The sequence below is a fragment of the Hyla sarda genome, chromosome 8 (assembly GCF_029499605.1).
Source record: "Hyla sarda isolate aHylSar1 chromosome 8, aHylSar1.hap1, whole genome shotgun sequence".
Taxonomy (NCBI): Eukaryota; Metazoa; Chordata; class Amphibia; order Anura; family Hylidae; genus Hyla; species Hyla sarda.
Window position 1 is genome coordinate 51,201,418 of NC_079196.1, and position 16,059 is coordinate 51,217,476.

The 16,059-nt window shown below is 46.5% G+C and overlaps 1 protein-coding gene across 4 annotated transcripts in view; it reads right to left on the bottom strand.

Annotated features, from left to right (window-relative positions):
• LOC130284625 (FAST kinase domain-containing protein 1, mitochondrial-like) overlaps positions 1-16,059 on the bottom strand; it is a 66,734-nt gene that overhangs the window by 43,370 nt on the left and 7,305 nt on the right. For all 4 annotated transcript variants that reach the window (XM_056535144.1, XM_056535147.1, XM_056535145.1 and 1 more), the window contains exons 2-4: positions 15,564-15,948; positions 15,010-15,078; positions 11,341-11,466 (exon numbers count right to left, since the gene is read on the bottom strand). In XM_056535144.1, coding sequence (XP_056391119.1) covers positions 11,341-11,466; positions 15,010-15,078; positions 15,564-15,948 — 580 coding nt within the window. The remainder of the gene's footprint in view (positions 1-11,340; positions 11,467-15,009; positions 15,079-15,563; positions 15,949-16,059) is intronic.

Genomic DNA, 16,059 nt, shown 5'->3' on the forward strand with positions numbered 1-16,059 from the left:
TTCTGCACTTGGAGAGTCTGCCCGCTGGGGCTCGCTACCGGAAAGTTCAATAATAAAAAGAGGTTAATATACGATCTCTCCGCTCCTTATTCGTCTGTCATACCCAGCATCAATGCTTTAATTCTGTCAGAGGAATTCTCAATGAAGTATTCATCCATTGACCAGGCCATACAAATCATCCTGCAGTTAGGGAGGAACACCTGGTTGTCAAAAGCAGACATAACCGATGCTTTTAAATTACTCCATATTAGGCCAGACCTCTGGCAGTGGCATGGCATTAAATGGCTAAACAAATATTACTTCACCACCAAACTCACTTTTGGCGCAAAGAGTAGCCCGTGGCTTTTCGATCAGTTGGCCACAGCCCTTCACTTGGCACTCCAAAACGTCACCAACTGCCAACACACCATACATTACTTGGACGATTTCTTGATGCTTGAACACCCCAAACATACTCCAAGTAACCTTTCCTCACTGCTGGCTTTGTTCAAAGAGATTGGCATCCCTGTCGCTTCACACAAAACAGAGGGTCCCTCCACCCAGCTTGTCTTCTTGGGTATCCTCCTGGATACCGGGAACATGCAAGCGAGACTACTACAGGACAAACTGGACAGAATCCGGGAGCGACTACACAGCCTCTCCAGGTGTCGTACGGTCTCCAGGGTCGAGCTTCAAAGCCTCCTGGGAATGATGGCTTTCGCCATGAGGATTATCTCTCTGGGGAGAGCATTCATTTCCAGGCTCCTGGACCTTCTCCCCTCAGTCTCTGGCCAGAGGCAGACTATTCACATTGACAATGAAGCCATGGCAGATCTACTTATGTGGGACCAGTTTTTAGACAAATGGAATGGGGTGTCTTTCTTTACTCCTGGAGCATCAGAACTGTCCTCCATTGTGCGGTCCAATGCTTCTGCACTCGGGTTCGCAGCTATACACAAGAATTAGTGGCTGGCAGGTCCTTGGCCTCCAGAGATCGGCAACATTCCCGGTTTCAAAGAAACCTCTGCACTGTTCGAGATATATCCCATTGTAGCGGCCGCTGCAGTGTGGGGACGGTCTTGGAGTAACACGACTGTTCGCTTCATATGTGACAACACGGCCATGGTTGATATACTAAACAAAGGGTGCTCTAAGTCCCCCCACATCATGCGCTTCGTCAGGAAGTTCGTGTTTCTAGCACTCGAGCACAACTTCCACTTCTCAGTCGAACATATTGAGGGCAGGTTAAATGTTGCAGCTGACGCATTGTCCCGAGCTAACCTGAGGCTGTTCTTTCAGGTACTACCAGGAGCAGATCGAACGGTCCACCCGCTCCAGCAACTGACGGCCTAGCCACCTACTCAGCAGTGGCTATCGCTCTAAACCGAGGTTCCTTAGCACCCAGCACGATTCGGGCTTATGATTCTGCTCTGGCGTCTTTCACTACCTTCATGAACAACTTAGGTCTGCCTGCCACAATCTCGGTGCATTCTTCCCTAGCGTTCATTGGTTTTTGCCACTCCTCCTTACACTTGTCCCACAATACCATCAAGCTGCACCTCACGGGTCTTCAGCACCACAGGTCCTTGTTGCACCCTAATGCACCGTCACTGCTTTCCGCACGTCCCATCAAGGCTGCTCTCAGAGGTGTGTCACTTTCTTCCCTTCACAGGTCACCTTCCTGCGCACCGGTCACCGGGGACCTCTTCAGGGCCATGTGCACCCTGCTAGACACTCACCCTTTCGGTTACCACCTAAGTACGGTCATCAAAGCGGCCATTCACCTCGCTTTCTATGGCTTTCTCAGGCCCGGTGAGTTCACGCGTCTCGGGCACAGATCACCGGGCCTGACCCCGGGCCAGCTGTCGCCTAGTGGCTCAGGTTTCACCCTCTCTCTGCTGGCCACCAAAACCTGCAGGTGGGGAGTGTCCGTCCGCTACTTTCCCACGTCACATCATTGGTGCCCGGTAGCTGCCCTATCAGCCTTACTGGCCATGTTGTTGGGGCGAGTGGCGGACGGTCCTCTTCTACCTCTTGGTGGCCAGGCTTTAACGTCATCACAGTTCATCAAACATGTCCGGTCACTCATCAACATGTTGGGTAAAGACTCTGCAGGCATCACAGGGCACTCATTCAGAATTGGCACGGCCTCGGCTGCTTCTAGACACAACGTTCCAGCTCACATGATCAAGAAGCTGGGTTGTTGGAGTTCTGCTTGCTTTGACCGGTATGTGCCCGACCCTTCAATGGAATGGCAAATGTATTTAAGATACTGGCTCTGGAAACTAAATAAAATCAAGTTGCACCCTATTTCTGACTTTTGCCCTCTATAGGCGTACCCACGGTCGCGGTACTTTGGGCACACTTCAACCGCTGTTTCCTTACTTCTTCTTATGTTCCAGGTTCCATAGGAATTCAAGGTTAGGTCGGTAAGTCATCCTAATCCTGTTTTCTCCTTAGGTTATTCATTCACGGCTCTTCGAGCCACGACCACAAGTACATGTATCTGAATCTGTACACCATGTACATGTATCTGAATCTGTACATCATGTGCTTGTATCTGAATCTGTACACCATGTGCTTGTATCTGAATCTGTACACCATGTGCTTGTATCTGAATCTGTACACCATGTACTTGTATCTGAATCTGTACACCATGTACTTGTATCTGAATCTGTACACCATGTACATGTATCTGAATCTGTACACCATGTACATGTATCTGAATCTGTACACCATGTGCTTGTATCTGAATCTGTACATCATGTGCTTGTATCTTAATCTGTACATCATGTGCTTGTATCTTAATCTGTACATCATGTGCTTGTATCTGAATCTGTACACCATGTGCTTGTATCTGAATCTGTACACCATGTGCTTGTATCTGAATCTGTACACCATGTACATGTATCTGAATCTGTACACCATGTACTTGTATCTGAATCTGTACACCATGTACTTGTATCTGAATCTGTACACCATGTACTTGTATCTGAATCTGTACACCATGTACTTGTATCTGAATCTGTACAACATGTACTTGTATCTGAATCTGTACACCATGTACATGTATCTGAATCTGTACACCATGTACATGTATCTGAATCTGTACACCATGTACAAGTATCTGAATCTGTACACCATGTACATGTATCTGAATCTGTACACCATGTGCTTGTATCTGAATCTGTACATCATGTACTTGTATCTCTGAGGAGAACAAAGCAGAGCTGATCTTAAATAAGAGATGTATGTTACTCAGCTAAGCACTTCTGACACTAAATTCAGCAACTAAAGGGGGTCTAAGCAGCCAGACCCCGACCACGAGAGATGTGGATTTACAAAAGTAGCTGAATGTCAAGCATTGGCTGGCATTTTATTTTGTATGGCATAACACCTGGTCTCCTGGGACAATGGTCTGGTACCACCTGGAGGTCTCCTGGGACTATGGTCTGGTACCAGCTGGAGGTCTCCTGGGACTATGGTCTGGTACCAGCTGGAGGTCTCCTAAAACTATGGTCTGGTAGCAGCTAGAGGTCTCCTGGGACTATGGTCTGGTACCATCTGGAGGTCTCCTAAAACTATGGTCTGGTACCAGCTGGAGGTCTCCTAAAACTATGGTCTGGTACCAGCTGGAGGTCTCCTGGGACTATGGTCTGGTATTACACATGAAGGTATTGTAGGACTATGGTCTGGTATGACACCCGGAGGTCTTCTAGGACTATGGTCGGGTATGACACCCGGAGGTCTTTAAGGACTATGGCATGGTAGGACAACTGGAGGTTTCCTAGGACTATGGTCTGGTAGGACAACCCCAAGGTCTCCTAGGACTATGGTCTGGACCCCCAGAGGTCTCCTAGGACTTTGATCTGGACCCACAGAGGTCTCCTGGGATTATGGTATGATATGACACCTGGAAGTCTCATAGCCCTATGAGTTGGTATGACTCTCAGAGGTCTTCTAGGACTAAAGTCTAGCATGACACCCAGAGGTCTCCTAGCACTATGGTTAGGTATGACACCCAGAGGTCTCCTAGCACTATGGTTAGGTATGACACCCAGAGGTCTCCTAGCACTATGGTTAGGTATGACACCCAGAGGTCTCCTAGCACTATGGTTAGGTATGACACCCAGACGTCTCCTAGCACTATGGTTAGGTATGACACCCAGACGTCTCCTAGCACTATGGTTAGGTATGACACCCAGAGGTCTCCTAGCACTATGGTTATGTATGACACCCAGAGGTCTCCTAGCACTATGGTTAGGTAAGACACCCAGACGTCTCCTAGCACTATGGTTAGGTATGACACCCAGAGGTCTCCTAGCACTATGGTTAGGTATGACACCCAGAAGTCTCCTAGCACTATGGTTAGGTATGACACCCAGACGTCTCCTAGCACTATGGTTAGGTATGACACCCAGACGTCTCCTAGCACTATGGTTAGGTATGACACCCAGAGGTCTCCTAGCACTATGGTTATGTATGACACCCAGAGGTCTCCTAGCACTATGGTTAGGTATGACACCCAGACGTCTCCTAGCACTATGGTTAGGTATGACACCCAGACGTCTCCTAGCACTATGGTTATGTATGACACCCAGAGGTCTCCTAGCACTATGGTTAGGTATGACACCCGGAGGTCTCCTAGGAATATGGTCTGGTATGACACCCAGACGTCTCCTAGCACTATGGTTAGGCATGACACCCAGAGGTCTCCTAGCACTATGTTCTGGTATGACACCCAGAAGTCTCCTAGCACTATGTTCTGGTATGACACCCGGAGGTCTCCTAGCACTATGGTTATGTATGACACCCAGAGGTCTCCTAGCACTATGGTTATGTATGACACCCAGAGGTCTCCCAGCACTATGGTTAGGGATTACACCCAGAGGTCTCCTAGCACTATGGTCTGGCATGACACCCAGAGGTCTCCTAGCACTATGGTTATGTATGACACCCAGAGGTCTCCTAGCACTATGTTCTGGTATGACACCCGGAGGTCTCCTAGCACTATGGTTATGTATGACACCCAGAGGTCTCCTAGCACTATGGTTATGTATGACACCCAGAGGTCTCCTAGCACTATGTTCTGGTATGACACCCGGAGGTCTCCTAGCACTATGGTTATGTATGACACCCAGAGGTCTCCTAGCACTATGGTTAGGTATGACACCTGGAGGTCTCCTAGCACTATGGTTAGGTATGACACCCGGAGGTCTCCTAGCACTATGGTTAGGTATGACACCCAGAGGTCTCCTAGCACTATGGTTAGGTATGACACCTGGGGGTCTCCTAGCACTATGGTCTGATATGACACCTAGAGGTCTCCTAGCACTATGGTCTGATATGACACCCAGAGGTCTCCAAGCACTATGGTTAGGTATGACACCTGGAGGTCTCCTAGCACTATAGTTTACGTATGACACCCAGAGGTCTCCTAGGAATATGGTTATGTATGACAACCAGAGGTCTCCTAGCACTATGGTTAGGTATGACACCTGGAGGTCTCCTAGCACTATGGTCTGATATGACACCTAGAGGTCTCCTAGCACTATGGTCTGATATGACACCCGGAGGTCTCCTAGCACTATGGTTAGGTATGACACCCAGAGGTCTCCTAGCACTATGGTTAGGTATGACACCCAGAGGTCTCCGAACACTATGGTTAGGGATTACACCCAGAGGTCTCCTAGCACTATGGTTAGGTATGACACTCAGAGGTCTCCTAGCACTATGTTCTGGTATGACACCTGGAGGTCTCCTAGCACTATGGTTATGTATGACACCCAGAGGTCTCCTAGCACTATGGTTAGGTATGACACCCAGAGGTCTCCTAGCACTATGGTTAGGTATGACACCCAGAGGTCTCCGAACACTATGGTTAGGGATTACACCCAGAGGTCTCCTAGCACTATGGTTAGGTATGACACCCAGAGGTCTCCTAGCACTATGGTTATGTATGACACCCAGAGGTCTCCTAGCACTATGGTTATGTATGACACCCAGAGGTCTCCTAGCACTATGGTTAGGTATGACACCCAGAGGTCTCCAAGCACTATGGTTATGTATGACACCCAGAGGTCTCCTAGCACTATGGTTAGGTATGACACCCAGAGGTCTCCAAGCACTATGGTTATGTATGACACCCAGAGGTCTCCTAGCACTATGGTTAGGTATGACACCCAGACGTCTCCTAGCACTATGGTTAGGTATGACACCCAGAGGTCTCCTAGCACTATGGTTAGGTATGACACCCAGAGGTCTCCTAGCACTATGGTTAGGTATGACACCCAGACGTCTCCTAGCACTATGGTTAGGTATGACACCCAGAGGTCTCCTAGCACTATGGTTAGGTATGACACCCAGAGGTCTCCTAGCACTATGGTTAGGTATGACACCCAGAGGTCTCCTAGCACTATGGTTAGGTATGACACCCAGAGGTCTCCTAGCACTATGGTTAGGGATTACACCCAGAGGTCTCCTAGCACTATGGTTAGGTATGACACCCAGAGGTCTCCTAGCACTATGGTCTGGTATGACACCTGGAGGTCTCCTAGCACTATGGTTATGTATGACACCCAGAGGTCTCCTAGCACTATGGTTAGGTATGACACCCAGAGGTCTCCTAGCACTATGGTTAGGTATGACACCCAGAGGTCTCCGAACACTATGGTTAGGTATGACACCTGGAGGTCTCCTAGGAATATGGTTAGGTATGACACCCAGAGGTCTCCTAGCACTATGGTTAGGTATGACACCTGGAGGTCTCCTAGCACTATGGTTATGTATGACACCCAGAGGTCTCCTAGCACTATGGTCTGATATGACACCCAGAGGTCTCCAAGCACTATGGTTAGGTGTGACACCCAGAGGTCTCCTAGCACTATAGTTTACATATGACACCCAGAGGTTTCCTAGCACTATGGTCTGATATGACACCCAGAGGTCTCCAAGCACTATGGTTAGGTGTGACACCCAGAGGTCTCCTAGCACTATAGTTTACATATGACACCCAGAGGTCTCCTAGCACTATGGTTAGGGATTACACCCAGAGGTCTCCTAGCACTATGGTTATGTATGACACCCAGAGGTCTCCTAGCACTATGGTCTGATATGACACCCAGAGGTCTCCAAGCACTATGGTTAGGTATGACACCCAAAGGTCTCCTAGCACTATGGTTAGGGATTACACCCAGAGGTCTCCTAGCACTATGGTTAGGGATTACACCCAGAGGTCTCCTAGCACTATGGTTATGTATGACCCCCAGAGGTCTCCTAGCACTATGGTTAGATATGACACCCGGAGGTCTCCTAGCACTATGGTTAGGTATGACACCTGGAGGTCTCCTAGCACTATGGTTATGTATGACACCCAGACGTCTCCTAGCACTATGGTTAGGTATGACACCCAGAGGTCTCCTAGCACTATGGTTAGGTATGACACCCAGAGGTCTCCGAACACTATGGTTAGGTATGACACCTGGAGGTCTCCTAGGAATATGGTTAGGTATGACACCCAGAAGTCTCCTAGCACTATGGTTAGGTATGACACCCAGAGGTCTCCGAACACTATGGTTAGGTATGACACCTGGAGGTCTCCTAGGAATATGGTTAGGTATGACACCCAGAAGTCTCCTAGCACTATGGTTAGGTATGACACCCAGAGGTCTCCGAACACTATGGTTAGGTATGACACCTGGAGGTCTCCTAGCACTATGGTTAGGTATGACACCCAGAGGTCTCCTAGCACTATGGTTAGGTATGACACCTGGAGGTCTCCTAGCACTATGGTCTGGTATGACACCTGGAGGTCTCCTAGCACTATGGTTATGTATGACACCCAGAGGTCTCCTAGCACTATGGTTAGGTATGACACCCAGAGGTCTCCTAGCACTATGGTTAGGTATGACACCCAGAGGTCTCCGAACACTATGGTTAGGTATGACACCTGGAGGTCTCCTAGGAATATGGTTAGGTATGACACCCAGAGGTCTCCTAGCACTATGGTTAGGTATGACACCTGGAAGTCTCCTAGCACTATGGTTAGGTATGACACCTGGAGGTCTCTTAGCACTATGGTTAGGTATGACACCCAGAGGTCTCCTAGCACTATGGTTAGGTATGACACCTGGAGGTTTCCTAGCACTATGGTTATGTATGACACCCAGAGGTCTCCTAGCACTATGGTCTGATATGACACCCAGAGGTCTCCAAGCACTATGGTTAGGTGTGACACCCAGAGGTCTCCTAGCACTATAGTTTACATATGACACCCAGAGGTCTCCTAGCACTATGGTTAGGTATGACACCCAGAGGTCTCCTAGCACTATGGTTAGGGATTACACCCAGAGGTCTCCTAGCACTATGGTTAGGGATTACACCCAGAGGTCTCCTAGCACTATGGTTATGTATGACACCCAGAGGTCTCCTAGCACTATGGTTAGGTATGACACCTGGAGGTCTCCTAGCACTATGGTTATGTATGACACCCAGACGTCTCCTAGCACTATGGTTAGGTATGACACCCAGAGGTCTCCTAGCACTATGGTTAGGTATGACACCCAGAGGTCTCCGAACACTATGGTTAGGTATGAAACCTGGAGGTCTCCTAGGAATATGGTTAGGTATGACACCCAGACATCTCCTAGCACTATGGTTAGGTATGACACCCAGAGGTCTCCTAGCACTATGGTTAGGTATGACACTCAGAGGTCTCCTAGCACTATGGTTAGGTATGACACCCAGAGGTCTCCTAGCACTATGGTTAGGTATGACACCCGGAGGTCTCCTAGCACTATGGTTAGGTATGACACCTGGAGGTCTCCTAGCACTATGGTTATGTATGACACCTGGAGGTCTCCTAGCACTATGGTTAGGTATGACACCCGGAGGTCTCCTAGCACTATGGTTAGGTATGACACCTGGAGGTCTCCTAGCACTATGGTTATGTATGACACCTGGAGGTCTCCTAGCACTATGGTTATGTATGACACCTGGAGGTCTCCTAGCACTATGGTTATGTATGACACCTGGAGGTCTCCTAGCACTATGGTTATGTATGACACCCAGAGGTCTCCTAGCACTATGGTTATGTATGACACCCAGAGGTCTCCTAGCACTATGGTTAGGTATGACACCCGGAGGTCTCCTAGCACTATGGTTAGGTATGACACCTGGAGGTCTCCTAGCACTATGGTTATGTATGACACCCAGACGTCTCCTAGCACTATGGTTAGGTATGACACCCAGAGGTCTCCTAGCACTATGGTTAGGTATGACACCCAGAGGTCTCCGAACACTATGGTTAGGTATGACACCTGGAGGTCTCCTAGGAATATGGTTAGGTATGACACCCGGAGGTCTCCTAGCACTATGGTTATGTATGACACCCAGACGTCTCCTAGCACTATGGTTATGTATGACACCCAGAAGTCTCCTAGCACTATGGTTAGGTATGACACCCAGAGGTCTCCGAACACTATGGTTAGGTATGACACCTGGAGGTCTCCTAGCACTATGGTTAGGTATGACACCCAGAGGTCTCCTAGCACTATGGTTAGGTATGACACCTGGAGGTCTCCTAGCACTATGGTCTGGTATGACACCTGGAGGTCTCCTAGCACTATGGTTATGTATGACACCCAGAGGTCTCCTAGCACTATGGTTAGGTATGACACCCAGAGGTCTCCTAGCACTATGGTTAGGTATGACACCCAGAGGTCTCCGAACACTATGGTTAGGTATGACACCTGGAGGTCTCCTAGGAATATGGTTAGGTATGACACCCAGAGGTCTCCTAGCACTATGGTTAGGTATGACACCTGGAGGTCTCCTAGCACTATGGTTAGGTATGACACCTGGAAGTCTCCTAGCACTATGGTTAGGTATGACACCTGGAGGTCTCTTAGCACTATGGTTAGGTATGACACCCAGAGGTCTCCTAGCACTATGGTTAGGTATGACACCTGGAAGTCTCCTAGCACTATGGTTAGGTATGACACCTGGAGGTCTCTTAGCACTATGGTTAGGTATGACACCCAGAGGTCTCCTAGCACTATGGTTAGGTATGACACCTGGAGGTTTCCTAGCACTATGGTTATGTATGACACCCAGAGGTCTCCTAGCACTATGGTCTGATATGACACCCAGAGGTCTCCAAGCACTATGGTTAGGTGTGACACCCAGAGGTCTCCTAGCACTATAGTTTACATATGACACCCAGAGGTCTCCTAGCACTATGGTTAGGTATGACACCCAGAGGTCTCCTAGCACTATGGTTAGGGATTACACCCAGAGGTCTCCTAGCACTATGGTTAGGGATTACACCCAGAGGTCTCCTAGCACTATGGTTATGTATGACACCCAGAGGTCTCCTAGCACTATGGTTAGGTATGACACCTGGAGGTCTCCTAGCACTATGGTTAGGTATGACACCTGGAGGTCTCCTAGCACTATGGTTATGTATGACACCCAGACGTCTCCTAGCACTATGGTTAGGTATGACACCCAGAGGTCTCCTAGCACTATGGTTATGTATGACACCCAGAGGTCTCCTAGCACTATGGTTAGGTATGACACCCAGAGGTCTCCGAACACTATGGTTAGGTATGAAACCTGGAGGTCTCCTAGGAATATGGTTAGGTATGACACCCAGACATCTCCTAGCACTATGGTTAGGTATGACACCCAGAGGTCTCCTAGCACTATGGTTAGGTATGACACTCAGAGGTCTCCTAGCACTATGGTTAGGTATGACACCCGGAGGTCTCCTAGCACTATGGTTAGGTATGACACCTGGAGGTCTCCTAGCACTATGGTTATGTATGACACCTGGAGGTCTCCTAGCACTATGGTTATGTATGACACCTGGAGGTCTCCTAGCACTATGGTTATGTATGACACCTGGAGGTCTCCTAGCACTATGGTTATGTATGACACCCAGAGGTCTCCTAGCACTATGGTTATGTATGACACCCAGAGGTCTCCTAGCACTATGGTTAGGTATGACACCCGGAGGTCTCCTAGCACTATGGTTATGTATGACACCTGGAGGTCTCCTAGCACTATGGTTATGTATGACACCTGGAGGTCTCCTAGCACTATGGTTATGTATGACACCTGGAGGTCTCCTAGCACTATGGTTAGGTATGACACCTGGAGGTCTCCTAGCACTATAGTTTACGTATGACACCCAGAGGTCTCCTAGGAATATGGTTTGGTAAGATATTTATGTTCATTAGTCTGACTTTTAATCCCTCTTTTTTCAATTATTTACACACAGATTTGCAGTAAACAAGGTAATTTTACTTACCTTTCATCACATTTGAACATAACTGATCACTTCATTATACATATACTTACACAGGATCATCTGTATCTTCCAAATTCTTGTTCACAATGTCGGCTATCTGTCCCATAAGTGGACTAGTGCTCAGATCTTGTTTTTTCAAGCATACTGCAAACTTCGATAATGTTGGAAGATCAAGCCTACGTATAAAAGGAAAATCCTGATCACAAGATGCATATTTACTCCATGGGGGGAGATTTATGGAAATTTGTACAGAGGAACAGTCACCGATAACAACCAATCAGATTGCAGCTTTTATTTTTCAGTTGCCTTTTTAAAAATGAAATGAAAACTCTCCTCCCATTTTTTTGATCTTGTTGCCCTCCGTTCGCTAATCCTATAACTAGCAAAGTGACTTGGGGCAAAAAGCAGAACTTTTCTCCTAATCCTGGACAACAAGCAATAGACGAACCCTCCTGATCCCTCCACACACGTGAACGTTCGGCTTGGCCAAATGTTCATGTTTTCTGAATGGAGGGGTGAAGGGGGGAAAAACTGATTTAGGCTGGGTCCACACTACGTTTTGTCCCATACGGGAGCGCATACGGCAGGGGGGAGCTAAAACCTCGCGCTCCCGTATGTTACCGTATGCGCTCCCGTATGTCATTCATTTCAATGAGCCGACCGGAGTGAAACGTTCGGTCCGGTCGGCTCATTTTTGCGCCGTATGCGCTTTTACAACCGGACCTAAAACCGTGGTTGACCACAGTTTTAGGTCCGGTTGTAAAAGCGCATACGGCGCAAAAATGAGCCGACCGGACCGAACGTTTCACTCCGGTCGGCTCATTGAAATGAATGACATATGGGAGCGCATACGGTCACATATGGGAGCGCGAGCTTTTAGCTCCCCCCTGCCGTATGCGCTCCCGTATGGGACAAAACGTAGTGTGAACCCAGCCTTACAGGGGTTTTCCCACCTTGCAATGTTATTCCTCTTTCCACAGGATAGGTGAAAACTATCAGATCGCAGGGAGTTTTACACCTGTGACCTCCGTGATCACCAGGATGGGGTTCACCACCTCTCTTATGAATGAAGCAACAAGTCCCAAATCCACCGCCATTCCATTTATTGTCTGTGAAGCAGTTGAAGACAGCGGAGTACAATGCTCGGTTACCTTCAGCACCTCTCATACAAAATGAACGGGGCATCAGTGCGCATGTGTGACAGGTCCCTCCATTCATAACAGAGACCAGGGGCCCCATTTTAAGGATCATGAGGGACCAAAACAATTGGACCCTCCGCAATCTCACACCTATAACCTATTCTGTTGATAGGGTAAACTTACCTCAAAATACCCCTCAAATTAACCCCTGCAATTTAAAGTCTCATTGACAATGGGCTTTTCCGGGACAAATTTCACAAAAAGAATAAACATGTAAATTATTTCAGTGGAATCCGGATCCGCATTGGACGTTCCATAGTGTGCACTAAATGAACCCTATTAAGATCAATGGAATTCTGCTGAAAGTGGATTCTGCTAAGAAGTAATTTGGAGCAGATAATCTGTATTGTGTATGAGCCCTTAGGCCATGTCCCCACAATGGAATGTCACAGAGACTTTCCGTGCGGACATTCTGCAAACTGCGGCAGCCAGCATAAACATGCCGGCGCTAGGACCGCCCGGAAATTCTGACGTGTGAACATGTGCTGAGGGTCCTTATGTAATCTTCCTTTTACCAAATATAGGCCTACCTTCAGTGGTATTTATCTGTAAGGTATTAAAGGGGTACTCCGGTGGAAAACAAATGTTTTAAAATCAACTGGTGCCAGAAAGTTAAACAGATTTGTAAATTACTTATATTTAAAAAATCTTAATCCTTCCAGTACTTATCAGCTGCTGTATACTGCAATAAAACAGAAATTGGTTGGCTACACACTAAAGGAGGGAAGACTAAGTTCAGACCGAGGTACTGAGTTGCACTATATCCAAATAAAAGCTAGTGAAATGGAAATCAGACCTCAAGGAATGAACTGAATTTAGTAAGGTGTATAATACCTTAATATATAATCTAACTAGAGAAATACGATGTAGGTGATTTAATATAAAATAGCGTAATTTATTAAATTAATAAATACAGAAGCTGGTATCTGAGCATGGCCCTTGCTCCAGATCCAGCGATAATAGGTTAATAAAATATTGATAGGATAAAGAAACAGCTGTAAAAAAGAAAATAAAATAAAACAAGATCCTACATATTAATCTTGTTTCATTTTATTCAATTTTTTTACAGCTGATTCTTTATCCTATCAATATTTTATTAACCTATTATCGCTGGATCTGGAGCAAGGGCCATGCTCAGATACCAGCTTCTGTATTTATATATATATATATATATATATATATATATATATATATATAAAACTCAATGTTTGTGTGTATGTTCCAGCATCACGTCCAAATGGCTGAAGATATTAACATGAAACTTGGCACACATGTTACTTATATGTCAACAACAAACATAGGATAGGTCATTTAACCCTTACTCAACCCCATTTACCGGGGTTGGGGTTTTTGTTTAAAGTCCCATGCAAGTCTATGGGAAATATATGTTACCACATAACTTCCAAACGGCTGGAGATATTTCAATAATACTTGGTCACATGTTACTTATATGTCCACTTAAAATATAGGATAGTTAATTTAACCCTTAACTACCCCCATTTGTGAGGGTCAGGGCTTTTGTTTAAAGTCCCATGCAAATCAATGGGAAATGTATGATCCCACATAACTTTCGTACGGCTGGAGATATTTCAATACCTGGTACACATATTACAGGTCGGGATATGAGGTCGGGATAGGAGGTCGGGATAGGAGGTCGGGATAGGAGGTCGGGATAGGAGATCAGGATAGGAAATCGGGATAGGAGTTCGGATTAGGAGGTAAGGATCGGAGGTCATTATAGGAAGTCGAGATATCAGGATAGGAAACGAGGACGGGAAACAAGGACGGGATAGGAGGAGGGGATAGGAGGTCAAGATAGGAGGTCGGGATAGGAGGTCGGGATATAGGGTTGGGATATGACAACAATATATGAGTACGGGATATGAAGGCAAAAGCTTCCTCCTCTGTTGATTTTCCTCCACAACAAGGTTTAGGAAGGAAAAACCGGGCAACGACGTGTACTCAGCTAGTTCATTTAATAAATTACGCTATTTTATATGAAACATCGTATTTCTGTAGTTAGATTTTATATTAAGGTATTATACGCCTTACTAAATTCAGTTCATTCCTTGAGGTCTGATTTCCATTTCACTTGCTGTATACTACAAAGGAAGTTGTGTAGTTCTTTTCAATCTGTCCACAGTGCTCTCTGCTGACACCTCTGACCATGTCAGGAACTGTCCGGAGCAGGAGAGGTTTGCTATAGGGATTTGTTCCTGCTCTGGACAGTTCCTGACATGGACAGAGGTGTCAGCAGAGAGCACTGTGGTCAGACTGAAAAAAAACTTCACAACTTTCTCTGAGGTATACAGCAGCTGATAAGTACTGGAAGGATTAAGGTTTTTAAATAGAAGTAATTTACAAATCTGTTCAACTTTTTGGAACCAGTTGATTTAAAAAAATAAAAATAGTTTTCCACTGGAGTACCCCTTTAAATGTATTCTTATTCCTACTAAAATTAATGGTGTAACATCACACTGCATTTACACAGTAACCACCAAAAAATGTCAGTGCACTAACCTTTCCAATCTCCTCCAGCCTTCTACTACCAGCTGCTGTATTAGTGAATCGTGGGTCTCCACCTGAAACCTTGGAATGAAGAAATAAAGAGTTAATCCAGTGTATTATAGGGGTACTCTGCTGCGCAGCGTTTGGAACAAACTGTTCCAAATGCTGGGGTCGGCACGGGAACTCATGATGTTATAGCCCCGCCCCCTCACACTGAAATGCCCCGCCCCTCATCACATCTCACCTCACCCGCTCAATGCAAGCCTATGAGATTAGGTGTCACACCCCCTCCCATAGACTTGCATTGAGGGGGCAGGGCTATGAGGTCACGAGCTCCCGGGGCCGGATCCAGCGTTCAGAACAGTTTGTTCCAAACGCTGAGCAGCGGAGTACCCCTTTTAAGGTATGCCTGCTACCTGTGTTAGTACCACTGCAAAACCATAGTAATATTTTATTCTTTAAAGTGTCCTTGTCATAAAAAAAAAAACATGTGAAATGTCTAAAATTTTTTGGTAATATTTTTTAATAATAATAACAGCAGACACAAAGCACGGTCGGCTACCTACCTTATTACGTTGTATAAAATATCCACCAGTTCCTTGTCATCTAGAAGATCTAGTTTGTTCTGTGCTAAAGTGCGAAGTACAATAAATTCTGGATGATCTCGAACTTGGCCAAAAGTTCTAGAATTTTCTGGTTTCCCTTCCTGAAAATACCAAAGCAGATTGACTGCGGAGCCCACGTGATGTACGGTGAGTGCGGATCTGTTCATGCCAAGCAGCTGGAAGACCTGGTATTCTGTGGTGCATGACTTTAACTGGTCCAGTAACGACTCCGCTTTTACATTATGAGTCTGAAACAGTCGCAGTGAGAAACGGAAGGGGCTTCTCCAGCGGAACATGGCGGAAATACTTAAAGAGATGCTTAACTTGTATTCAACATCCTGTACACCTGTAAAGAAAGTAAATTATATTTTCACTAATTTCATACTAAGTTTTTTTTCTTTTATAGGAAATCTGTCATCATTGTCACCTACACTAACCTGTACCGACAGATAGTGCA